We start from the raw sequence: 27,476 nt of genomic DNA, 5'->3' as shown, positions 1-27,476 counted from the left end.
TCACTTTTTCTGGGTCTCCATTTTCTGATCCACAAAATAGTGGTAATAATCTCATAATGAGTGAATGCTTTATTTCTAATGGAACATGAAGTATGAACTGAGAAGAAAACTTCTCAGAATGTAATCTGAAATTTTGGATTCAAGTGTGTTTGTCATCTGTAACATGAAGCTGGAAAATGGCAAATAAAAGCTGAAAAGCTATACACTTAATGTGAATTGCTTAACACTTAGGTTCAAAATTGTCTTTTTTAAAACAATGCTTGAATTCTGGTATCCGATCCTTAGTTTTACATTTATTAAAAGAGAATTATGTAAATTAGACCTTTTTGTTTTGTTTTGTTTGGGCAATAACATTGAAAATCCTGCCTGGTGGGCAGGTAATATTATCTATCTCTAGGTGATATTAGGTGATGAAAATTGGAGGGTGGAGATATTTTTTCTCCTCATGCTTCTCCACTTTTTTCCAGTGGATCTGAAAACTGAGTTCTGAAAATGTATGTAGGGTACTTCCTTACTCTCTTGCTTTATTTGGAAATTATTTTTAGAAGACAGCTTTTGGGATGGCTGCTTTAACTCTGGTAAGGAGTCTTGAATTTTTATATATGCATATTTAAAGAGTATTTTATAATACAGTTAAATTATCAAGTCATTTGAGTTGTCCTATGACCTATATAAAATCTGGATTGGTGGGGGGAACTTCACTCTTACACTTTGGATTTTGTGGAGATTCAGGCTCAGGGAAGTAAACTTGTTAATGTCTGACACTGCCAAGTTGTAGGCAGCCTGCTCCATGCTTGGTGAATACTGGTATATTGGAGAGATGTTTGGATCATGAGATTTAAAGGTCTTCCCTTCACCCCCTATTCCTGAGGAATTAAAGCTGGATGAGCTTAGATGGGCCCTTCTGAGTCTTACTCATTTGAAAACCGGCCCTCAAGCAGATTGGCTACTGCCTTAATACAGGACCAATTGTTATTAACTTCAAGTCTCTCTCTTCCAGGAGGACAAAGACGTTAGTTTTCTTGCTGTTTTTCCAAACAATGCCCCTTGGATTTGTGGGCTTTGCTCACATATCAACTACTACTTAATTAAATTTCTTTAATAATCTTTACCTTATCATCATCCTGCAGTTCCCCTTTGAAGGTTGCTATTTAGAAACCAAGGGAGTTCATTTTGAATTGAGGGCTGGGCTAAGTTGGTACTAATTTGAAACACTTTGAAGGGGGTCTGACCTAATCAAGGAATAAGGAAATATGTGAGTGTGTGTATGTGTGTGTGTATGTGTGTGTGTGTGTGTGTGTGTGTGTGTGTTTGTAAAATTCAGAGTAGTGCCTGGCACAAAATAGATGCCATAGAAATGTTAGTTATAAACAGATGAGGAGGACATGTGGGAAGATGAGTGCTGTAGGGAAAATAGGGCAGTAAATGGGAATAGCATATACCTGGAAGGATGTAGTTTTGAAAAGCATGATGGGAAAATCTCAGTCAGCAGATAGCATTTAAATAAAGAGCCAGCAGTGGGTACAGAGAGAGAGGTACAGTGGTGTTCAGATAGAAGGAGGGAGGTCAGAGGGGCCACACTGGGGCATATTGGACACATCTAGCAAATGCTGAAAGTTTTAAATAACATACTTTTGGAATTTTCTTATGTAAAATTTCACACTTAAAAAGTAGAAAGAATAATATAACAAGCAACTCTCTCCCTTCTCCCAACTTTAGCAATTATCAACCCAATCAGTTGGGTTTTATTCATATCTCATTTCTTGCTGGCATTATTGTATAGCAAGTTCAAAAAATCCTGTCAATTACTTCTAAATTGTTCTGCATAGATTTCTACAAGACAGGTATTTAGCAAAACAGAACCACAACACTTCACTTCTTTGGCCTTGCTTCCCATCTGTAAGTCAGACCATCTAGCCTCCTGTGGTGGTGCCTGATAGGTAAACTTTGCACTGATGATGTTGCCTTACCAGTCCATGATGTATTTTTCTTTTTCTAGATGGTTCTGTGGAAGTTTCACTTTTACTTCCTCTCTTCTCCAGACCAATTTTAGACATGTATTTAGCCTTCCTTTTTCTCTACTCTCCCCCACCTTTTAGCTTTCTCCCATCCTTTTGGAGTTTTTGTTCAAAGTCCAATTTGTACCTGGTGCTTCTTTGCCTGGTGTAGCCCATGGAACACCAACTCACTCTAGACTTCCTAGGTCTTTTTTGAAGAGAGATGAACACTTTCCCCATTTCATTTTTTAAAATAGCATTATTGAGATTGAGGTAGAATTCACATGCCGTATGATTTAGTGTGCATGGTCAGTTATGTTCATGGTATTCACCAGTTGATGCCACCATGGTTTTCAGAACATCTTCATCTCCTCAGAAGGAAACCTGGTGCCCTTTAGCTACTCTGATCCTTCCCCCACTCTAAATAACCACTGATCTACTCCCTGTCTCTATGGAGTTGCCTATTCTGGATGCTTTATAAATATATAAAATAAAAAATGTCTTTTGTGTCCAGCTCCTTTAGCTTAACATCATGTGTCAGTGCTCATCTGGGTTAGCATAAATAGTACTTCATTTTTTTTTTTTTTTTGATACTGGGAATTGAACCCAGGGGCACTTAACCACTGGGCCACATCTCCAGTCCTTTTTTAAAAATATTTTATTTAGAGACAGGGTCTTGCTGAGTTACTTAGGGCCTGGCTATGTTGCTAAAACTGGCTTTGAACTCTCAATCCTCCTGCCTCAGCCTCCCAAGCCACTGGGATTATAGATGTCATCACTGTACCTGGCAGTACTTCATTTTTATTTATGGCTGAATAACATTACATTATATGGACATAGCACAGTGTTTACCCATTCTTTGGTTGATGGACATTTTCTGGGTAGTTTTCACTCTTTGGCTGTAATGAGTAATGCTGCTATAATACTCAGGGTTAAGTTTTTGTGTGAACGTATATTCTCATATCTTGTAGGCGTATACCCATGAGGGGAGTTGCAAGATCAAGTAGCAGCTCTATGTTAACTATTGGAACTGCCAGATGTTTTCTGGCATCTCATTTTATTTTTCCCATACACGGAAATCTAGCCATCTTTCAAGTGTAGGTATCTACCCTTACTTTGTGTTAATTTTGGGATTAATACCTATTTTTCAAAATCTTAGTTATGTAAATATGTTTGTTTTGGTTTACATGTGAGGTGACCCCCAAAAGCTCCTGTGTGAGACAATGCAAGAACATTCAGAGGAGAAATGATTAGGTTATCCTAACTGATGGCTTAATCCACTGCTAGGGATTAACTGGGTGATAACTGAGGACAGGTTGGATGTGGTTGAAGGAGGGCATTGATTAAGGGTGTGCCTTTTTGGGATATGCATTTTGTCCCTGCTGAGGGGAGCTCTCTCTCTGCTTCCTATCTTCTGTGCTGCTTTCCCCTCTCAGGCCCTTCCATCTTCATGTTGAGCCTCACCTTGGACCCGGAGCTGTCGAATTGGCCATCTATGGACTGAGACCTCTGTAAACATGAGCCAAATAAACTTTTCCTCCTCTAAAATGTTCTTTTCCGGTTTTTGTCACTGCTGTTGTTTGTTTACTGATGTGTGTGTGTGCATGTGTGTGTGCACGTGTTGTAATGCTTTTAAGTAGATGTAATGCTTTTAATTGAGCCGTGGTCCCCAAAGTGGAAAGTATGAACCTTGCTAGAGAGTTCATTGGAAAGTAAGAACAAAATACTATTTCATGTGTGCTTTACAATTGTGTAGTGTCTTTAATAGCTGTAAAGGTAGAAGATTTGTAAATATTCTTATATTACAGTTTTATTTTCAAGGTTTTTTGTTTTTATATAAATAGAATGGAAGAATCATAAAATCTTGGGGTCAACTCTTACAGATACATGAATTCAAATATAGTTTTGTAGGTCTTTTTTTTGTGTGTGTGTGTGCGAGAGAGAGAGAGAGAGAGAGAGAGAGAGAGAGAGAGACACATTGAGAGATATGAGGTCTTGTGATCCTTCTGCTTCAGCCTTTCAAGGCTGTGGACTCCAGGCAGTGGGCCCTGCCACACCAGATAGCTGCGTAGTTCTTAATCCTGTCTTGTGACAAATCTGATAGAAAAGTTCTTGGAAATACTTTGCCAATGAAATTGAAGATAATCTTCTAATTTCAGCCCACTTGCAACGTGAATTCCAGGGGAAAGAGCATTGAATCGGGTGTCAGACTTTTATTTTTGTCCTACTTCTGCTCATTACTAATGGTGAAACTTTGGGCAAGTTCCTTAGTGGTATCCATTTCACTTCTCAAATTAGCACATCATCACCTGAAATGTGAGTTTTCATGGTGCAGAATGAGAGTGGTAAGTATGACCCATGCAGTGACCATAGGAAGTTGGTCATTTGTGTGTCGTAGGCAATCTGTGGTTAAGTGAAATATTTAGTGTTCGCTGATCTGGGTCTTTGTTGGGTCTTCCCTTCCTTACTCCACTGTGCCTATTGTTCTTGGTTGCTTTCTGTCCTTTGGTGTTCTCAACCGTCAAGGTTAAGAGTCATTGCTGAAGACTAAATCAGTCAGGAATCTCTTGACAGCACCCAGGCACCATTGCAATAGGGCGCTGTGTCCTTCCTGCTGCCTTTGTTGCAACACTGTTCACATGTTGTGGTGAAGTTGCGACTGTATGAAAATCAGTTTACCCCGATTCCTGGCTGTCACTGTGGAAGCTGTGGAGACATGTTATTGGGCATCTTCATGGTTTCTCTTTGACATAAGGTATGATGATTTTTGTGCCTGTTGGCATCTTTGGGGATGTGAATCTTTGCTTCATGTCAGAGCAAAAAGGGAAGTAGATCTAGAGAGAGATGGAAAAAAGTTATGAGGAACTGCATTAAACAATAAGCTCACAGGGTTTGGTAAGATTTCCTTCTCTGATCACTTGCACTTGTTTAGAAGTGGATGTACTTAGCAAGATATCATAAAATTGGTTACAATGAATTTCATTGGTGAGGACATGGAGAAAAGGGATCCCTTTACACTGTTGAGGGGAATGTGACTTAGTACGTCTGCTATGGACTATGGAATTTTCCTCATGAAATCGAAAATAAAGCTACCGAATGATCTAGTAACAATTCTAGATACATATCTGAAGAAAATGAAATCAGTATGTCAAAGAGATGTCTGTACTGCCCTGTTCACTGTGGCAGTACTCAGAGTGGCCAATGTATGAAATCAACCTAAGTATCCATCAACGAATGAATAAAAACAACGTAGTGTATATACAGTGTGGAATACTATTTAACCATAAAACAGGAAACCTGTTATTTGTGACAACATGCATAAACCTAGAGGGCATTTTTCTAAATGAAAAAAATCTGGACAGAAAGAAAAATACTACAAGATCTCACTCCTATGTAGAATTTAAAAAATGTGGAACACTTAAAAGCAAAGAGCAGAATAGTGGTTATCAGGGGCCGAGGGAGGGAAAGGAATTGGGGAGATGCTGATCAAAAAGTACAAAATTTTAGTTAGAAGGAATAAATTCCAGCTATTTGTTATACAACCAGGTGACTACAATTAATAACTATATAATTGCTAAAAGAGTGTATTTTAAAAGTTCTCATCACATGTATAAAAAATAGTCTGTGAGAATGTATATGTTAGCTCAAGCTAGCCATTTCATAATGCATAGGTATTTCAAAAAATTGTCTTGTACACCATAAATATATGCATTTTTTGTTAATTCAAAATAAATTTAGCACGGGGTACTGTGGCACATGCCTGTAATTCCAGCAACTCAGGAAGTCAAGGCAGGAGGATGGCAAGTTCTAGGCCAGCTTGGGCAATTTACCAAGACCCTGTCCCAAAATAAAAAATAAAAAGTGCTGGGGATGTGACTCAGTGGTAGAGTGTCCCTGGGTTCAACCCCAGTAGCACAACAAAATTAATTATCTATTCATTTAAAAATGAGTTTTATCTTTTACCCTGAATATGTTTTTTGTGATTTGTGTTCCATCCTTTCTTTTATTCTAAAGAAGTACTTAGTAGGCATCAGGCCACGATGTTGAATTTCTTCTCCAGTGATATCTATTCCTGAATTCCTTTGGCCGGCAGCAGATATAACCCACATAACCTGCCCAGGTGCCTTCCATTCGTTTGCTCTTTCTCTCACTAAAACACTCAGGAGCGCACAGAACCGTTGGTCGTCGGTTGGGGTCGCGTGGTTCTTCCCCTCCGCAGCTGGGGGTCTTGGGGCAGCAGCTGGGCACCCCGTTTGGAGGAGCGGCCTCAAACTGGGTTTGGGTCAGAGAAAATGGCCGGATCCAAGCAGAAGGGCCCTGCAGACACCCGGCCGCCCAGCTGTCTGGAAGAGCGCGCCCTCTACCGGCGGGCTAAGCGGCCTCTCCGCTGGGGGCCCGGGACAGGCGCTTCCAGGGGAGGTTCGTCCTTACCAGGAATCCACCCAGCACCTCATCCCGAAGTTGCCTCTCCAGATGTGGCTGAGGGATCCTCCGGGATTCAACACCGACTTGGGGCTTCAGAGTGCAGCCACTGGCACAGTCGGGAGGCTGACGGAGCCTCCTAGTGGGTGTGTCTGAAGATGTTAATCTGCGTGCCACCCTCCTAAGAGAGCCCCATCATGCCCAGAGACCCCCAGGTGGCTCGCCGGATACGGGGGAGAAAGCTAAGTGAAGGCAGCTTTTATGGCGTTTTGTAGTAAGTTCTGTAAAGTACTTCGGTTTAATTTGTGACTTTTTTTGAGTAAGAAATAGTTTATAATATTGCATTTGTACTTCAGTCATTCCATCTTTCACTCAGGATGAGTGGGGAAAGTGACTGCTGACAGGCCTCAGTGATTGAGCCCTGTTGCTCAGGAGTCACAGGTTGCTCATGTGCAGAAGGATGGGTGATAATTCTTCTCATGATGCATGTTTCTGTATGTTAATGACTTGTAGGGTGCTGCTGTGGTACTAGGACTGATAAATATGAACAGGGTTCTTTTGCAATAATACTGGTTATGACTTGATCCAAGTGTTTAACAGTTGGGGCTGTCCCACACATTGCTGTGATAGAATGTGGGCGTTTTCAAGGATGAAGATACAGGTCTTAACCACAGTGTCACTTACAACCAGTAACACCCCCCCCCCATAAAAGTAAACCTGGCAGCTATAAAATACACTATGTGCATTTATAATAGCTATTTTATATATTATAGTGTCAAATTTTAAAATTAAATGTTTTATATTCATACATGGTCGGAAATCTTATCATTAAGGTGTGTGTAAATTAGAGTCCAGTTTTCTCCTAACTAGAGACTGCACTTATTTTCCTAGTAGTAAAATGCTACGTGTAATATACCTTGCATAAGTCCTCATTCTACCACATTAACTAACCCTCTAGCTGATAAGACATACACTAACTGGGGTATTTTATTTATAAGGGCTTTAAATAAAATAAGTTATTCACACCAGCATCCTCTGTTAACTAATGTTCTATTTAGTGCCGGGGTCCAGCCCTAGCAGCAGTCTGGGGTCCTAGGTAGATGGGGGGCGTCAACCTGGTGGAGAAACAGCACACAGAGACACCAAGTGTTCTGAGGCTGAGTCTGAATCTTTATTGTTCACAGAATCTTTTTGTATGTTTTTTTTTTGGTATTGGTTACATCATTTCATGGTTAATACCATGAAAGGTTAAGTAAAAAATCCTCAGGAGTATAATTAATGATCTTATTCAAGAAACATTCTTACTGTATGATAGCTTAAATAAAAAAAACCCAGTTCCCAGCAAGGTAGAGGGCACCCTGCTCCATTTAGTTTTAATTTCCCTGAAAGAATACGTCATTAAGTTTCTATAGAAGTTACCCTTTCCAAGAACTCTAATGTTAGTTATTAACAGTGGAAAGGTTTTGTTATTACTAACAGAGAATAGTGGAATCAGCCTATAGTTACTATTTATTCTATTTCATATACTTAATGACGGACTAAAACTCTATTTTGATCTTTAAAGAACTAGACATAGAAAGAATACAAATTATACTTAACGATTAACCTACTTATTTTTTTTATTAGGTGGAAAAAATATCCTTAAACTTAATCATAAACACTAAGAAAGCAATGAAGACCAAACACCACATCAAAGCTCAGAGGAATATACTCCCATATACCTATATAAAACTTTTAGAGAATTTATACACTAAAGAAATCACAGGCTCCTTACAAATTTGAGAAAATCATAATTGCTTATTATTTCATCTAAGTATTAAATTAAACTTTATTGTATGTTATTTTGTGTCTCAGTACCATGAAATCTCCCCAGTATACTCTATAATCTGAATCTAAGGATATATTGATTATTAGTATTAAAAGCAACTGCACATGGAGACATGCCACACCTATGGCCCCCAAGAGGAGGATGATCTCTCAGCAGAACTGTTTCAAGTGTTGAATCCTCTACTCCAACAGAATCGTGACAAGTGTTGGAGTGGTAGGAAATAGATGCGGCAATTTAGTTCAGCTTTTCATTGGGTCGTAGTTGTTCTCAGAACTAGGTTTTCCTCTAAGAGGAAATATTACCAAGGATTGATTTTTTTCCTTGTGGAGTTCAGTGTAAACTTGCTGCGGGGAGGAGCAGGCAGCTCCAGGTTTACTGGATCTCTGCAAATTAAGATGGTGTTGAGCTAGGTTACATCTGGTTATTTACTGTCCTGGGAAACTCCCTTGTATAGAGATGGCCTTCCAAATGGTTTTTAAATTTATCCTTTATTGAAGTTTTCAGGTCAGTTATGTGTGTTGACTAAATTGACAAATAAACTTGACTATCCAACTAAAAAAAACACTTAATGCATTTATTAAGCACTTCTTATGTGCAGGTGTCTAGGTTCTAGAAACAGCGGCAGGCAAAGTAACTTTGAACAAGTTAAAACAACTTTAAACAAGTTGCCTTCATAATTTTACATTCCCAGGAGGACTCATGATTGAAGTTAGGTAAAACAGGAATTCATGCTAAGGATAAAAATAGAACTAGGAAGGGGGATGAACCCGTTGGGGAGGGGAATTTGCCCTTTTTTATAGGGTAGGGTCTCCAGGGAAGCCTCGCTGAAAAGGTGACATTTAAGATGGGTTTTCTTTCCAGTGCTCCCAATTATGTATCCAATGAGTAGTTAGGTATGGGACGGAGAAAATCCTAAATCCTAAATCGGATATGCTTGTGCCTATTCATGAAGCGAGTTTAAGATTGTTAAGGGTATTAGGGCTAAAGCTCCTCTGCCGCCTAAGTGCTAGCTGCTTATCATCTGAGAGACTTTTGTGAGGTCACTGTAGAAGCCGTGGTGGCTGTGCCTAACTGCAGCATCTGCCCCTCTTGCAAAGTTTGCATCTTTGAAGTCGCTGCTGCGTCTTTGTGGTGGCTCTAGTGCTGTAGTCATTCTGCATGGGGCATCTACCCTGATGGAGTCACAGTGGCTGGGCTGGGGAGTCCCGGGCTCTGTCCTCTGTCCTCTGTCCTTTGTCAGGGCTTTTGCTGCTGCAAGTATTGACTAGTAGTCTGGACTGTGTTTACCCTTTGGTCCCAATATGAAAATCTCAGTAGGAATGACAGTACACTCTGAGACTTGACTTCTCTTCCTTTAAAATGCTTTGGGAATTGGATTTTGTCCGTGTACCTGAGCATCTCTGAGTCAGAGGACCTCATTTATGAAGAGGGAGGTACTCTAAGAAGATGCCAGGTATTGCTTAGACCCATATTACCTTCCTCCTGTCAGTCCCTGACTGTGTGAATGTTGTGTCTACTTCTTGCCCTCTCTCCCTACACCATGAGGACAGAGACTCCCAGAGGGCAGGGACCCTGTCTCAGTCACCACCATTGTATTTTTAATTGCATAACAGACTGCAAGCAGTTTGACAAGCACCATACCCAGCAGCTATGTGATAGAACCTCATGAATTACTTGCTCCCAGAAAGATGAAAGAAATGGAGCTGTTGATCTCCTGTCACCAGGGCCTGGACTTTCTGTCCAATCTTATCGTTCTCCTTTATGCCAAATCTGCTTTGCAGAGAAACTCAAGTCCCCAATGAGTGTACAATCTGGCTTTTTGTCCTCTCTCTGCTACTGCCCAGCTGTGACATCAGATACTGAAGCTCTGTGGGCCTATCCCAGCTTTAATGTGCTCTGATTTTATAATCCAGCCAAGCCAACACTCGCTGGTTATTTGTGTGAAACAAAAATACCTTTATAGAAGAAAGCAGAACAAGCACCTACTTCTGAAAATTGCTTTTTCTAAGGAAGTCTGTTTTTGCTTAGTGCATTGAGGTCAATTCCATATATGGGAAGCTTGCAAATAATGTCATTCTCTTTTAACTATTGACATTAGTCTTTTTTTTTTTTTTTTTTTTTTTTTTTTTAAAGAACACACTGGGATTACTTAACATTTGAGATAGTATATTTTTCATGTGGTTTTACATCTATAATCATCTCCCCTTGCATACCACAAAAACAAGAGGTGATGTGTAGAAAATTAAGAGTAAACCATGACTTTAGCTTTACCTTTTAGGAAATAATGAGGTTGTCATAAACTATGGACTCAGACTAAGTTGGAACTACTAAGGAAAAGCCAACAAAAAAAATGTCCTAAACAAAGATATTTACTAAAGTATATTTTATAATAGTGAAAAACTAGAAATAAATTTGTATCCATAGGATCTGCTTAAGTAAATGCCAGTACATTTGTACTACAGAAAGTGATCAAACAATTAAGAATAATGTTATACCCTCCAGAGCCACTACTGAGAAAAAGAAGATAAGTTATGGAATGTATCCAATATGATCTTGTGTGTTTTTTTAAAAGAGAAAATAAAACAGATCTTTGGATCTGACCTAAGTATGTTAATTCATAGAAAAAGGTCAGGAAGAAATAAAATGGTTAACAGTGTTATTTCTGAGAATGACCTAGGGTTGATGGGGGTGGGTGTGTTGGAAGCCCTTCCCTTTTCGCTCTAGGTTTCCATGTTTGGGAGTTTTTATGAAGACATAATCATGGTTTCCTTTTGTAATTTTAAAATCCAAAAATACTGCAGAGAAAAAGATGTGTGGCTAAGAGAAATTGGAGCACCAGATGGAAATCGAGCGAGGAGAAGGAAGATGAGGCACTTTGGGGTAGCGAGTTCTGGCAGTTGACATCGGTGCCCTCATCCTATGATATTCTATGAATGGTGACTTGGGGATTGGACAATGTTTTCAGGAGATATATGTGTATTTTTGTATATATGGGTATACACACATGCACACACACACACATATACATATATATATCATATCACTCCAAAAGGAATGACCTAGAATACAGGACTCCCAAATAAAGAAAACTGAAGAATTTATAAGAACAATTTTCATACATAGTTTCCTTTGGGGTAATTTGAACTTGCAGCAATATAAGCATGGGCTGAGAAAAAATTCATATCTCTTGGAAGCATGGATTCTCTTCTATCTCTTTATGTGTAATGCTTTTTTAAAAAATATGTTAGTTTTTTTGGTTTTTTTTTTTTCATTTTTATTCAGTTGTAGATGGACACAATACCTTTATTTACTTTCATACGGTGCTGAGGATTGAACCCTGCCTCACACATGCCAGGCGTGCCCTCTAGTCCTGAGCTCCAACCCCAGCCCTGAATGAATAATTCTTTCACAATAGTGGAACAGTTGTTTCTACCCAGAGGTCTTCTATCTGTTGACTTAATTTCCTCTCTGTTGGATGGTTTCATTTTATCTGTAAACATTAACTGAGCCCCCTCTGCACCTCTAGGTGCGGGGATGCAAGCTGGTGGAGAACAGACGACCCCCGTGCTCTGTTGGAACTTCCCATCAGGCAGGGGCAGAGGTGAGAGGAGACAGTAAAGAAAAAATCAGGAAGTGAGCACTCCTGTGATGTCAACTAGACAGGGTGATGTGATAGGGAGAGAGCAGGGAAATGCTTTTATAGTGGTAATTAGGAAAGACTTCTTTGAGGAAGTAAATTCAGAAACCATGGCATACATGACGAGAGAGACCAGATGTGAGTGATCATTTGGAGGAGGAGCATTTCAGGCAGAGGGAACTAGAATTGTGTCAAGTTCAAGCACTTGCTGTGTGTTTGGGACTTAAGGAGCCCTGGTGAAGATACATGAGAGTGGTCAGCAGGGACAGGATCATGTCAAGCCATAAGGATGAGGTAAGGAGTATGAATGTTGTCCAGCATTTGATGGGAAGCCATTGGGGGATTTTAATTAGGGGAATGACCTGCTGGTTTCAGTTTATGAAAGATCTCTCTGAATATCTGTTGCTATGGATGGGCAAGAGTAGAAGCAGGGGAACGCACTGGGAAGGATGGATGAATGTCCAGGCGGAAGAAGAAGGTGACAGAAGAGGGGGGTAGCAGAGCTGATGGATTGCAGATGGACAGTTAGTGAAGAATAGAAACACAGGTCAGGGGATGTGTTTCCTGGGATGAGGAAAGCAAGGGAGGAGCAGATTTTGGGGGAAATCAGTTTTATCAGGTTGAGGTATCTTGGACAGGTGTCAAATAGGCAGTAAGATATGCCAGCCTGGAGTTCGGGGGTGGTCTGGAGGGAAGATGTAGGTAGTGATGGTATTTAATGCCCTGAATTGACTCCATGGTCTCATGTTCACTGCTGGGCATGGGCTATGCCACCCTTCATTTGGACTAGACTTACCTAGACCGACCACTTCTGTCTCTAGGCTTTTCCTTTGCTGGAGTTGCTTTTGCCTTTAACTTCACGATGTCAAGTACAATGGGAAAACAGTAAAAAGAAACAATTTGCCGAGTCTATGCTCAAAGTGACAGGACTGCTTCTTATTTGTGCAACTCATTTTTTATATTATTTTTATATTATTATATTTTTTATATTATTTACTAATATATATTCGTTATATTATTTACTGTAGCTAAAACTGAGCTTAAAAGTGAGCAGAGGTACTTTCATTTAAATTTATTGGAATAATTCTGATATGGAAATTTATTTTTATACGTTTTGGTTGATCTTTGTTGCTTCTTCAATTATTTTTATGCTTTGCAAAATTTTCGTATCCCAATGTTGAGTCTTATAGGTTTGCAGCTAATTTTCTGGCTGATGTATTTAATATTTATTTTTGACTTGTAAATACAAGTGGAATTTACCTTGTCTATAGAGCAAAGCACAAACTTAAATTTTTGGCTTTTGCCTCCTTACAATAAATTGAAATCAAAATTGATCGAACCCTTATTGATCTTGAATGGTTCTTGCTCATTTCAGGCCAGCTCTTCAGACCTCCAGCTGGCCATGTGGTGAGTTCAGAGACCTGATCAGGGAGTACCACAGCCATCGGAGAACTCCTGTCTGTTCCGACCCGGTCCACACCAGCTCCAAGCCTGGAAAGATGGTGTCACAGTCAACAGGCCCACGGGATTCTCCTGCAGACCTCTGGGAAGGGATCAGCCATGACACTGACGGCTCACCCAACCTCCTGGACACTGACCACCCTCCTTGCCAATTAGACATCAGGCTTACAAGGCACAAAGCTGCCTGGATTAACCCCCAGTGTGTGCAGCAACAACTGCCGGATTTACCCCACCAGGTGTCAGCAGTGGAGACCAGTGGGAAGCATTTTGTGGTGGATGCTGCCTCTTCCTTGGGACCTTCACCATCATCTCTTGGGGATCCCCTGGCAGAGACCCCATTGTCTGAGGATACTCTGGACTCCGTGGGCTCAGGTGAAAAGAAGAGCCACTTCTTCACCGCCAGAGAAGAGCTGCAGGCATTCGCAGCACCTTCTCAGCAAGTGTCTCTGCTCAAAAGCCCTGCGACTTTGGCGTCTGCCCCATTTCCTGAAATCGAAAGTGCTGCTTTTGAGTCTTCCCACTTGACTGCTTCTGCTGATGAAGGTATTTAGTCAGTGACTTCCCTTATTCCCATCTGCTCACATGCTTGTTGGTTTGGGTCAAAAGTCTGTCTATTGTCTTCCCTATAAGAAAAAAGTTCATGGGCTTCCACTTTGACAAGAAGCTGGTACATTAGCTTGTTTAACATTATCACAAGCTCAGACACCTGCATGGTCACAACAGGAGAATCAAGTATTTGCTTTCTTCTAGGGATATAGGAGTCATCTTTTTAGCTCAACATAGCTGATAATCAATGCCACGTGCCATCTTTGAGCTTGTGTCTACTTTGGAATTTACAGCTTATGAAATTGTCTGTGAGTCAATTTACTCTCTCTCAACTCAGTGTGGAGTGCTCATTTTATTTTTAAACATCCATTATGTTTTGTTCATGCTCTGCATTAGGTTTCTATTCTTCAAAATAATTTTAAAACCTGTTTGTCTCCCTGCTGCCTGTATGCCTCTTTGTGTATTTCTCCCTAGCAGGAACCCTTTTTCCACCTTCCTCAAAAGTTGGGGTTTGTTTGTTCTATTGGAAATATTGGAAAAAATCAAAGATGATGATAATCTTCAACACATTATTCATAACAAGAATAGATTTTGGAAAGTCTTTCAATTTCTAATTTGAGATGAAAATCAAATTTGAACAAAATAATTCTCATTACAGGCCTTTTTTCTGTCTTTTGCCCACCTGTCAGGAGAGCCACTTGAAGATTTAGGGACTGCTGAGTAAGAGATTAGTCTCCTGTTAGAGTGTCTTATGGAGGCAACCCTTTTCCCCACAAACCATCAGAGTGACAAATTATAAAGTGTCATTGACTGAGGAAGATCTTTAGGGCCTGGAATACTCCTGTCCCAAACCATTTGTTGTACCCCTCTATAGGAAGTAGTTCTGCAATTTAAAATTATCCTATATTCTTGTCTTTCTCCTGAGAAAAATGCAGATGCCAACAATCCCTTTTGTCCACACACAAGGACTCGCAGCTTCCTTCTCAGTGATTCTAAAAACCATTTAGTGTTTTGAAAGTCTCTCTTAAACTTGGTAAAGGGGTTCCTTCCCTGGAATTAAGAAAGAAAAGTCCTGATGATCTGGTTCTTAACTCCATTTGGTACTGGGTTGGCAAGGAGGAAAATGGGTACTGGCCAGCAGGACATGGATATTCCTAGGACCAGGGCACCTCAAATGGCAGCAAGGGAGTTTTCTTTTTCCAGGAATTCCCTGAACCTGAAAGCATTTCCTGAGGCTGTAGGAAACAATCCCCTGGTTCTTCTTATTTGCACAAGATCTGCACATTTACAAAACACCTTCACATTCCTTTTCTCCTTAATGTTCTAATAGGTGATAATCCCAATTTAAGAGATGAGCAAATGCATGGCCGAGGCACAGCTAATGAACAACTGGAACTGGAATCCACTCTGTCTGATTCTTCTCTGCTTCTTCTGTACTTAGGGTCTACACTTATGGTCTGTGGGCCAAATTCTGCCAGCTTCTATTTTTTTCTTTTTTCTTTTTTTGGGGATTGAACCCAGGGGTGCTCTATCACAGAGCCACATCCACAGCCATTTTTAGTTTCTATTATGGACAGGGTCTTGCTAAGTTGCTTGGAGCCTTATTTAGTTGCTGAGGCTGGCCTTGTACTTGTGATCCTCTTCCCTCAGTCTCCCAAGTCACTGGGATTTTAGGTGTGCACAACCATACCCTGTGAGCTTCCTTTTTTTATTAAAAAAAAAAAACAAAAAACGTTTTCTCAATAGCTGCTTTCTTATTACAGTGCCACAGATACTGTATAGCTCTCAAATCCTACAACATTCACTTACCTAGTCCTTCACCAAAACAAGTTCGCCAGCACCAGAAGGCCTTCTAAAGCCCAAAGGCCCCAGTTTTCCATGCATCAGCCTCTTTCTTGAACAGGAAGAAAGGCACTTGAGTGATCCCACTTGCCTCTGGTTGTCATCCTGAAGTGGATGATTAGCAGGACATTTGCAGCATTTTGTTCTCATTTAGCAGGTTAAGACACTCACTCCTGTGACTGTCACAGAAATGTTTGCCTTCAGTGCCACAGTAAGAAAGCACATGGCAGAAATGTGCTTGTTTGAGGCTGGTCACTGCCAGGAATGGAGGGGCTAAGGGTGCAGAATGGACGATTCAGCAGGAGGTACCTTCTGCACTTTCTTCTTGGTTGTAACCGGAGGAAGACCATTTTAGAGAAGCAATGCTGATCTTTTTCAGATGGTTTTGTGTATGTAGCAGGAAGTTTGGGGTCAATTGGGGTAAGTCAAAGACGTGAACCGTAATTCTCATAGTGTGCTTCTGGAATGTTTCCTCTGACTTTCCCACCTCGTGGCTCCTCTCCTCTTCTCTCCATTTGTCTCATTGTTCTCCACTCCAGTGGCTCTCCTGCGCGCTCTCTGGGGATTCCTCCCAGTTCCTCCAGTTCCTTCAATAGCCTCCCATTAATGCAAAACCTGCAAGAACTCCCACAACAAGGGTCCTTCTGCTGCCGCCCTCATTTATTATAGAATCGTTCTAGGTTTTATTTATTTATTTATTTGCAGTGCTTTAAACCTAAGCCCTAGGATTGTTTTGTTTTCTTAATCTTTGAACTTCCTTTCCTCCATTTCCAATGACTTGCTGTATTGCAGGTGCTGTTCAAATCAGGGGAGGAGCCATTTCTTGGAATTCCTTCTCACCAGAGCCATTTGTGCTGCCTGCTGACATAGAAAAGGTGAATGCTTTCTTCTTCTGCCTCTGTTTGAACACCCAGTCTTAATCCCTTAGGCAGTGCTGTTCTGTTTTCAATCTGGAAGCTCCACCCTGGTGAGGCATAGCCAATAGGTTTCATTTCAAAGTCTGATCTGTAGAGGATGCCAGAGTGCTTGGCAGAGGCTTGGAGGCAGGGTCTGCTCAGCTGGAAAAACCTCCATGCTTGATGAGTAATGTCAGCTGTGGGGCCACCACCAACGCAGGGTTTCGTATGATAACAAGTTCAACTCGGGTCATCTGTTGACTACAGGGGGCAGATGTATGTCCCTGGATGATGAGATATAAGCCATAGATGTACGATAAACACTTGCTTAAAAAAAAAGATACATATTAACTTCACTCCAGTGGAGTTTTTTGCTTTTTTAGATTGAATATACTCTCCATTAAAAATGTTAATTGCCAGGCACGGTGGTGCATGCCTGTAACCCCAGTGGCTCAAGAGTCTGAAGCAGGATGATAACAAGTTCAACTCGGGTCATCTGTTGACTACAGGGGGCAGATGTATGTCTCTGGATGATGTGGGTATAAGCCATAGATGACCTACAAACACTTAGTTAAACATACATTAACTTCACTTCAGTGGAGTTTTTAGATTTTTCAAATCTAACATACTTTCCATTTAAAAATGTAGATTTTACTTGTGAATATTTCAATTGATTTTTATCTCTGCAGGAGAATGCCCACTTTCATGTTGCTGATATGATTATATCAGCCATGGAGAAAATGAAGTGCAACATCGTGAGTCAACAGCAGGCAGAGAGCTGGAGCATAGAGGAAGCCAGCGAGTCCCTTGGGAATGACCAAGTTGACTCTGAAGTGACCCTTTATACCAACCCAAAGCAAGAATCCGGGTCTTCCCCTTCCTCCGACAGTGGCTGTGAAGGCAAGTTGGGCAGATGCGAGAACCTTGATGCTGCTGTCTCCGTCTTCTTCTCCTCCCCTCTGTGCTGAAGTATGTCCATTTTCAACCTTTTGTTCAAAACTTCTTGAGTACCCCATGTAAGCCTCGCATGGCTGCCATCTTGCCTTGGGCTTGGTTATCACGCTCCATCCAATTTTCAGATCCTGTGTTTTGTTTTGTTTTGTTTTGTTTTGTTCTTGGACTTCTATTTCTTTTTTTCAGTGCCTATTGTCCTTTCTCTTCTTCTCCTCCTCTTCTTCCTCCCCCACCCCCTCCTCCTTTTCCTTCTTTCCCACAGAGCATTCTCTTAGCTTTCTATCTATATATTTTTATCATTTTCCAAGTAGTTCTTTCTCCTTCATTCAGCAAACAGTGAGCCTGTGACGTGCTTGGTGGGTGGGTGGGTGCTGAGGGTGAGCTGTGGACAGGGTGCACCCTTCCCTCCAGGAGCTCACCTGCTGGGCAGAGGGGAGGACTCAGCACATGGCCCCTGAGTAGGAGCAGCTTGCCTCTTGTGGGGTCCAGGAGTTCTCCAGGAGGAAAGGGCCCCTAAGCTGGCAGCTGATGTGAGCATTGTTACTCTCATAGCATTTCCTAAATTTGAATCCTGCACTGAGTCCTATTTTATTTTCTATATTTGCATCCTGGCAGATTTATTTATTTTTTCTTTTTGGTGCTAGGGATTCACCCCAGGGGTGCTTAACCACTGAACCACATCCCCAGCCCTTTTTTATATTTTATTTTGAGACAGGATCTTGTTGAGTTGCTTAGGTTCTTGCTAAATTGCTGAGGGTCTGGCTTTGAACTTGTGATCCTCCTGCCTCAGACTCCTGAGCCACTGGGATTACAGGCATTCAGCACCATATCTGGCTTCCTGACAGTCACTGCTCAGCTTCAGTTACTTCCTCTCCGTTGCAGTCTCCCAAATTTGTGTTTTCTGTCCTGCACCTCTCTTCCACGTGTTGGCTCCATAAGGCTGGGACCCAATGAACTTGTCCATCTGGTCAACCCCCAGAGCTTGTAATGTTGCACTTCATTTCTGGGTGACTTAAAAACATTCTACTTTCTTTATGGCCATAATCATAATATAATATAATATAATATAATATAATATAATATAATATAATCATAATATAATATAATCATAGTGGGCATAGTTAACCTCTCACAGAACATGTTCAACTAGTCATCTTATACTCCCTTACAACCTGCTTCCTTGCCAAAAAAAAAAAAAAAAAAAAAAAAAAAAAATCAAAACTGAAGCTTATTTTTCCACCATTACATCTGCAAAGACTCTTTTCAAATAAAGCACATCCACAGGTTCTAGGTGGACATGAATTTTGATGGGCACACTACTCAATCCAGTACAGTATTTACATCACTTATATGTTTGCCTTCCTGTGAAGCTGACAGTTTTAAACCCTCTTTCATTTTTTTTAAAACCTTATGTTAAGAAAAATTTCAAACATATGCAAAAGTAGGTAGATTACTGTTAGGAACTCTGAATTACAAATCAGTCTGTTTCTCTTAATTGTGAATCTAAGAAGAATACAAAAATAGCTTCCTGATTTTTTATTTCTAGAATGAATTTAAAAATAATTTAAAGTAATCTCTTCTCTTGGCTCTTTGATTCCTTTCTTTTGTTTAATTTAGTGTTACAGGTTGCACTTTTATTTTTATTATTTTTTGTACTGCTGGGATTGAACCCAGGGCCTCACCTGCTAGGAAAGTGCTCTACCATTGAGCTACATCCCCAATCCCTCTTTCTCTTTTTGATGGTGAAAATCCCCTTCCCTCCTTTCTCTAGGTTGTGCGGTGTTCCAGGTCAGCTCGACTGTTGAAACGCCTTCTCACTATAATGTGGTGCAAGAGGCCTGCAGATGCGACTCTGATGGGTTCGTTATTGTAGGTAAGGTTTGGATCTCGTTGGCTCTGCTGGCTGCCATCCCCACACCCCTCTTCACACACTTACTAACACGTATTACAGCACCCCACTGTAGGGGCGTGCAAAGAAACGTCTCCCAAAAGCAAATTATGTCTCTGATATTTTTAAAAGTTATTTGTCTTGTTTGAATGTCTTCATAGCTAGTCCCTCATCCTGCTTGTAGAATTGAATAAAAAAGCAGATATTCATTAGGATCTAATGATCTCTCAATTGTATTCTGGTGAGATTTCAGATGAAATCCCATCTATGATCATTGGCCGGAGTCTCATAACAGAAACTCAGAAGAAACTAAACTATGGAGACGGGGAATAATTGGTTCTTTCTGAGAAGCAGGGAGTTGTTCTTGTGTTCTTCTTGCAAAATTGACTATTATTAACTAAAACAGACTGAACTATCTGACTACTCTTTCTTTCATTTTCCCACAGAAGTTGGAGAGTTTAATGACATCCGAGAAACCTGTAGCTGTTCCTACAGGTCCTCTAAGAGGTAACTGTCCTCCATAGGCACTGAGGCCCCTGGCTGGGTATCTTGGAGGCTCTGTGAACACTGGGTCTTAGACCAAGTTTAGCCAGCTCTGAAGATGGGGGTTACCATCTAAATAAATCATCACCCCTCCCCACCACCCCAGTTAGGGGCTTTGTGTTCCTACAGCAAAGCAGCCAAGTCAACTAACTTAGAAAACATTTACTTAACTCACAGTTTGAGAGGTTGAAAGGCATGGGAGCTGCACAGTCCTCTGGTGAGGAAGGTGGAAGGAGGGACAGCATGGTGGAAGTGTACGTCAGGGAGAACGTTCACAACTTAAGCCTAGGGTCCCACTCCCTTCTGAGGGCACACCCCAAGTGACCTAAGGACTTCCCAGTAGGCTCCACCCTCCAAGAGTCCCATGCCTCTACTGTAGTGCCACCCTGGGGGCCAAGGCCTTAGCCATTGGAGGACTCTACATATATTCAAGTCATGCAAGTCCCAAAGTTTCCACGAGGTTTTCCAGCATGTGTGAGGCTGTTGTATACATTCTCATTTGATCCTCATGAGTGGGCTTGCCAGGTTTCTTATTTTTAAACCTCATTTTATAGACATAGAAATTAAGGCCACAGAGGATGTGCCTCTGGTCACAGTGCTGCTATATAGCTGAAGTGGGGCTTCACTCAGACCTTGTGACTTGAAATTTAGTGTTTTCTTCACCTTCAATTCTTAGGATCCTTAATACATAAATGATGCTCTGTGCATGTCGTATGAATGATCTGTGTTGCTTAAGATACCCAACCAGTGATTGATAGTGCTTTCACCCAACAACCTCCCTGGAGCTGCAGGTAGAAAGAACTGTTGGAAACCTGAGGAAGACTCTGAGCCTGTGCCTCATGTCCATAGTCACCCAATTTTTACTTCTCTTGTTTCAGTGTTTCTTATGAGACAGACTTCAATTCTGCTGAGGTGTTAGCCAAAGAGTTGTACCGAGTATTCCAGAAGTGCTGCATGTTGTCAGCAGTTAAGTGTCAGCGGGCAGATTCCCTGAATGCAAGTGACTCAGTAGTAAGTATTAAAGTAAATTGACCTTCAATTAAAAATTCCTAAATTCTCCATTTACGGAGCCCATTCATTTCAAATATTTATGTTTTCTTATATGGTCTGCCCCATGGGGGAGACTTGAAACCAAAGATGAAACCAGCATTTATTGAGTGCTTATTGTGGCCCAGGGACTGTGCTTGTGAGTCACATTTTAATCCCATGTGTCCTATCAGGTAGATGCTCTTATCTTTGTTATTTTAAAATGCTGGACCTGGACCTCAGCAGGGCTGGTCAGTGGTCAAGCAGGAGTCATGTCCCAGGCTGCCTGATTTGAAAATGCAGGCTGGCTTCCTTGTAGCACATAGTACCTCTGAGCATGCAGTTGGGTGGTGGTGGAGCACTTTGTGACAAAGGCTAAAATAAGAGGAGGGAGAAAGCACTCTGGAATGTTGGGGAGGGAGAATTTAATCTTATCAGGGAAACCTGGGAAGGCTGATTGGCGATTAATAGTCTGGAGCACACTATGGCAGGTAGGAGCATGGGATGATGGGTACTTTAGGCAAAGGGCATCAGTGGAGAGACCTGGTATCCTACTGAGCACGGTGACTTGTGGTTTGATAATGCATGTTTGTGTGCATCTGTGGGTCGGGGTAGAGGGGCGGTGATCTTATGGGAATAAGAATGGAATGGCTGTGGTCACATTGTGCAGGACTCAGGAGGCTAATCTGAGGAATGGCAGTGGGAAAGTGTAATGCTTCAGAGTGGAGCCACTGAACATTGATAGGGCAGGAGCATCTGAACAGAGCTGTGTCTAGGGAATCAGACCACAAGAGGATGCTGATTGTCAGCACCTCCCAGTCTGTTGACTGAGGGAGGGAGGCTTCTGTTGTCTTCTGAAAAGAATTCCAGGTCAAAATGACCCAGTTGCAGTAGTTCCAATTCTGGAAGAAACTAAAAGTGTACTACTAAGAAAAGTGAGCTTAGTAGTAGTAGATGGGGGTGAGGTGGAGGTGCAGGGCCCTTGCCATAGTTCAGGTAAAAACAGTTTTCTCATGATACCTTTTAATACAGGAAACACATTTGTATGTGCTTTATTTAAACTCTTTTTGTCATGATATATTTTAATATAGGAAACACATTTGAATGCTTTTTATTTAAACTCTTAAAATATGCCTACTTAAGGTTTTCCTAAATTCTCTTATGTGTTATGCAGGTTGTAAATGAAGAAAATGTTCGAAAAGACTTTGAATCCAGTGTGGATATAGTACAGGACATTAAATTTAAGTCTAGGATCAGAGGGACTGAAGACTGGGACCCCCCTAGTTTTCAAATCATACTTAATCTTCATCCACCACTGAAGTAAGTATAGACTGCTGCCTGGACTCCAGTCCATGAAAACGGAATGTGAGAGAACCCACCAATTGTTTTTTCTTTTCTTTTTCAATACCAGGGCTTTAATCTGGGGGCACTTAACCACTGAGCCACATCCCCAGCGCTTTTTATTTTTTATTTTGTGACAGGTTCCCATTAAGTTGCTTAGGGCCTCACTAGGTTGCTGAGGTTGGCTTTGAACTTGTGATCTTCCTGTCTCATCCTGCAAAGTCCGTGGAATTATAGGCGAGTGCCACCATGCCTGGCTATACCAATTTTTTATTGAAGTAGAGGAATGAGAAAATAATATGCTGAGGGACACAGGGAAATTGGTAAAGGAAATTTGTGCATACCTTCTGGCTTTATTTTTCTGACATGTTGTTTATCATGGGCCTTTTGGGGCTCTGTGAGTTTTGACAAATTGAGAATGAGCCTATGCATCCTTAACCATGAGTATTCCATAGTAACTGCACATTAAGGAAGCTGAAAGGAGATTTTAAAGTGGTTAATAATGAAACAAAAAAATCAAATATTACAACTTGCAAAGACTGGACCATTTCATTTTTCCAGTGCAGTTAGTGTGTCCTAAAAATGAATGAGTAACTTTTCAAAAAGGAAGATTTAATCTTGAGGAGTATTCCTATAATTGAAAATAATATATATTTTTAATATATATGTTTATATATACATATAATATATTAAATATATTTATATTTATATATTTAAATATTATATATTTATATATTAATACATTTAATATAGTTAATGAAAATATCTTCAGTGTTTAAGAAATAGTGATTCTGAAAAAGACTAAACATCTAGAATGATGCAGAAAAGTAAATAAATCATACATTCACATGATAGTGTGCATGCACGCGTGCACATCCACACACACACACACACACACACAAACACACACACACACACACACTCTAGTAGTAGTTTAATTCTAATTTGTTCTTAGAGTATATGAGATTATACACAAAGGTTACAGGATAAACATTTCACCAGGTCATTTTCCTACTCCTCTTTGGTTTGTGTTAAATTTGACAAGCACATTCCAGAGGGTCATAAAGGGACTGTGGAGCCTTGTTGACTTGGCCCCATGGAGAAGCCTCATAGACTCAGTCTATTGTCTTTTTCTTTATTTTTTTTTTAATTTATTTTTTTTATTGTATACAAATGGGATACGTGTTGTTTCTCTATTTGTACATAGAATCAAGGCATACCATTTGTGTAATCATACGTTTACATAGGGCAATGATGTTTATTTTTTTTCCCTTCCCCCCCACCCCTCCCACCCCTCCCACCCCTCTTTTCCCTCTATACAGTCCTTCTTTCCTTCATTCTTACCGCTCTCCTTATCCCTAACCCTAAACCTAACCCTAAACCTAATGCTAACCCCTCCCACCCCCCCATTATATGTCCTCATCCGCTTATCAGCGAGATCATTCGTCCTTTAGTTTTTTGGAGATTGGCTTATCTCACTTAGCATGATATTCTCCAATTTCGTCCATTTGCCTACAAATGCCATAATTTTATCATTCTTCATTGCGGAGTAATATTCCATTGTATGCTGATTTTAAGTCCTTTGGGTATAGGCCAAGGAGTGGGATAGCTGGGACAAATGGTGTTTCCATTCCAAGCTTTCTGAGGAATCTCCATACTGCTTTCCAGAGTGGCTGCACTAATTTGCAACCCCACCAGCAATGTATGAGTGTTCCTTTTTCACCACATCCTCGCCAACAGCTATTGTTGCTTGTATTCTTGATAATCGCCATTCTAATTGGGGTGAGATGAAATCTTAGGGTAGTTTTGATTTGCATTTCCCTTATTACTAGAGATGTTGAACATTTTTTCATATATCCGTTGATTACTTGTACATCTTCTTCTGTGAAGTGTCTGTTCATTTCCTTAGCCCATTTGTTGATTGGATTATTTGTATTCTTCGTGTAGAGTTTTTTGAGTTCTTTATAGATTCTGGAAATTAGCGCTCTATCTGAGGTATGGTTGGCAAAGATATTCTCCCACTCTGTAGGTTCTCTCTTCACATTTCTGATAGTTTCCTTTGCTGAGAGAAAGCTTTTTAGTTTGAATCTATCCCAGTTGTTGATTCTTGCTTTTATTTCTTGTGCTATGGGAGTCCTGTTAAGGAAGTCTGATCCTAAGACAACAAGTTGAAGATTTGGACCTACTTTTTCTTCTATAAGATGCAGGGTCTCTGGTCTGATTCCGAGGTCCTTGATCCATTTTGAGTTGAGTTTTGTGTAGGGTGAGAGATAGGGGTTTAATTTCATTCTATTGCATATGGTTTTCCAGTTTTCCCAGCACCATTTGTTGAAGAGGCTATCTTTTCTCCATTGCATATTTTTGGAACCTTTGTCTAGTATGAGAAAATTGTATTTATTTGGGTTTGTGTCCATGTCCTCTATTCTGTACCATTGATCTACCTGTCTATTTGGTACCAATACCATGCCATTTTTGTTACTATTGCTTTGTAGTAGAGTTGAAGATCTGGTATTGCAATACCCCCTGCTTTGCTCTTGCTACTGAGGATTGCTTTAGCTATTCTAGGTTTTTTATTCTTCCAGATGAATTTCATAATTGCTTGCTCTATTTCTGCAAGGTACATCATTGGGATTTTAATTGGAATTGCATTGAATCTGTATAGCACTTTAGGTAGTATAGCCATTTTGACAATATTAATTCTGCCTATCCAGGAACATGGGAGATCTTTCCATCTTCTAAGGTTTTCTTTAATTTCTTTCTTTAGTGTTCTGTAGTTCTCATTGTAGAGGTCTTTCACCTCTTTTGTGAGATTGATTCCCAAGTATTTTATTTTTTTCGATGCTATTGTGAATGGGGTAGTTTTCCTAATTTCTCTTTCTGAAGATTCATCACTTATGTATAAAAATGCATTGGATTTATGAGCATTGATCTTGTAACCTGCTACTTTACTGAATTCACTTATGAGTTCTAAAAGTTTTCTGGTGGAATTTCCAGGTTCCTCTAAATATATAATCATGTCATCAGCGAACAGGGATAGTTTGAGTTCTTCTTTTCCTATTCGTATCCCTTTAATTTCTTTGGTTTGTCTGATTGCTCTGGCTAGAGTCTCAAGGACGATGTTGAATAGAAGCGGTGAAAGAGGGCATCCCTGCCTTGTTCCAGTTTTTAGGGGGAACGCTTTCAGTTTTTCACCATTTAGAATGATATTAGCCATGGGCTTAGCGTAGATTGCCTTTATAATGTTAAGGAATGTTCCCACTACCCCACCCCAATTTTTTCTAGTGTTTTGAGCATGAAGGGATGTTGTATTTTATCAAATGCTTTTTCTGCATCTATTGAAATAATCATATGATTCTTAACTTTAAGTCTGTTGATATGGTGAATTACATTTATTGATTTCCGAATATTGAACTAACCTTGCATCCCTGGGATAAAACCCACTTGATCGTGGTGCACTATCTTTTTAATATATATTTGTATGTGATTTGCTAAAATTTTGTTGAGAATTTTTGCGTCGATGTTCATTAAGGATATTGGTCTGAAATTTTCTTTCCTCGATGTGTCTCTGTCTGGTTTAGGTATCAGGGTGATATTGGCTTCATAGAACGAGTTTGGGAGGGTTCCCTCCTCTTCTATTTCATGGAATAGTTTGAGGAGTATTGGAATGAGCTCTTCTTTAAAGGTTTTGTAGAACTCGGCTGAGAACCCATCTGGTCCTGGACTTTTCTTTGTTGGTAGGCTTTTGATGACCTCTTCTATTTCATTGCTTGAAATTTATTTATTTAAGTTGTGTATGTCCTCCTCGTTCAGTTTAGGTAATTCATAAGTCTCTAGAAATTTGTTGATGTCTTCAAGGTTTTCTGTTTTGTTGGAGTATAGATTTTCGAAATAGCTTCTAATTATGTTTTGTATTTCACTCGTGTCTGTTGTGATGTTTCCTTGTTCATTCCGAATTTTAGTAATTTGAGTTTTCTCCCTCTTTCTCTTTGTTAGTGTGGCTAAGGGTTTATCAATTTTATTTATTTTTTCAAAGAACCAACTATTTATTTTGTTAATTTTTCCAATTGTTTCTTTTGTTTCGATTTCGTTGATTTCGGCTCTGATTTTAACTATTTCCTGTCTTCTACTACTTTTGGCATTGGTCTGCTCTTCTTTTTCTAGCGCTTTAAGCTGTAGTGTTAAGTCGTTTATTTGTCGATTTCTACTTCTTTTTTTGACTACGCCCCATGAAATAAATCTTCCTCTAAGTACTGCTTTCATAGTGTCCCAGAGATTTTGATATGATGTGTCTTTGTTCTTGTTTACTTCTAAGAATTTTTTTATTTCCCTCCTGATGTCTTCTGTTATCCATTCATCATTTAATAGTGTATTATTTAATCTCCAGGTATTGGAGAAGTTTCTGTTTTTTATTCTGTCATTTATTTCTAATTTCAATCCATTATGATCTGATAGAGTACAAGGTAGTATCTCTATCTTCTTGTATTTGCTAACAGTAGCTTTGTGGCATAAAATATGGTCTATTTTAGAGAAGGATCCATGTGCTGCTGAGAAGAAAGTGTATTCGTTCTTTGTTGGATGGTATATTCTATATATGTCCGTTAAGTCTAAATTGTTGATTGTGTTGTTGAGATCTATAGTTTCTTTATTCAATTTTTGTTTGGACAATCTATCCAGTGGTGAGAGAGGTGTGTTAAAATCGCCTAGTATTGTTGTGTTGTGGTCTATTTGATTTCTGGAATTGAGAAGGATTTGTTTGATGTACGTGGATGAGCCAGTGTTTGGGGCATAGATATTTATGATTGTTATGTCTTGCTGATTTATGCTTCCCTTAAGCAGCATGTAATGTCCTTCTTTATCCCTTCTGACTAGTTTTGGTTTGAAGTCCACATTATCTGAAATGAGGATGGATACTCCAGCTTTTTTGCTGTGTCCATGTGCATTGTATGTTTTTCCCCATCCTTTCACCTTTAGTCTATGGGTGTCTCTTTCTATGAGATGAGTCTCTTGCAGCAGCATATTGTTGGATTTTTCTTTTTAATCCAATCTGCCAGTCTGTGTCTTTTGATTGATGAATTCAGGCCATTAACATTCAGGG

General features: G+C 40.1%; 1 protein-coding gene across 5 annotated transcripts in view; it reads left to right on the top strand.

Moving 5' to 3' along the window:
• Positions 1-27,476, top strand: part of Rubcnl (rubicon like autophagy enhancer) — a 47,312-nt gene that overhangs the window by 3,034 nt on the left and 16,802 nt on the right. For 2 of the 5 annotated variants that reach the window (XM_047553649.1, XM_047553650.1), the window contains exons 2-8: positions 13,260-13,888; positions 16,526-16,608; positions 17,319-17,529; positions 19,355-19,456; positions 19,918-19,978; positions 20,893-21,025; positions 22,215-22,360. In XM_047553649.1, coding sequence (XP_047409605.1) covers positions 13,384-13,888; positions 16,526-16,608; positions 17,319-17,529; positions 19,355-19,456; positions 19,918-19,978; positions 20,893-21,025; positions 22,215-22,360 — 1,241 coding nt within the window. In that variant the 5' untranslated portion in view covers positions 13,260-13,383. Of the gene's footprint in view, positions 1-4,570; positions 4,753-11,989; positions 12,179-13,259; positions 13,889-16,525; positions 16,609-17,318; positions 17,530-19,354; positions 19,457-19,917; positions 19,979-20,892; positions 21,026-22,214; positions 22,361-27,476 lie in introns of those variants that run through there. The other 3 variants (XM_047553646.1, XM_047553648.1, XM_047553647.1) reach the window with 3 other exon arrangements.

This window comes from Sciurus carolinensis, chromosome 5, assembly GCF_902686445.1.
Source record: "Sciurus carolinensis chromosome 5, mSciCar1.2, whole genome shotgun sequence".
Taxonomy (NCBI): Eukaryota; Metazoa; Chordata; class Mammalia; order Rodentia; family Sciuridae; genus Sciurus; species Sciurus carolinensis.
Note: the sequence above shows the minus strand (reverse complement) of the source record. Positions and strands in the feature narration are given on the sequence as shown.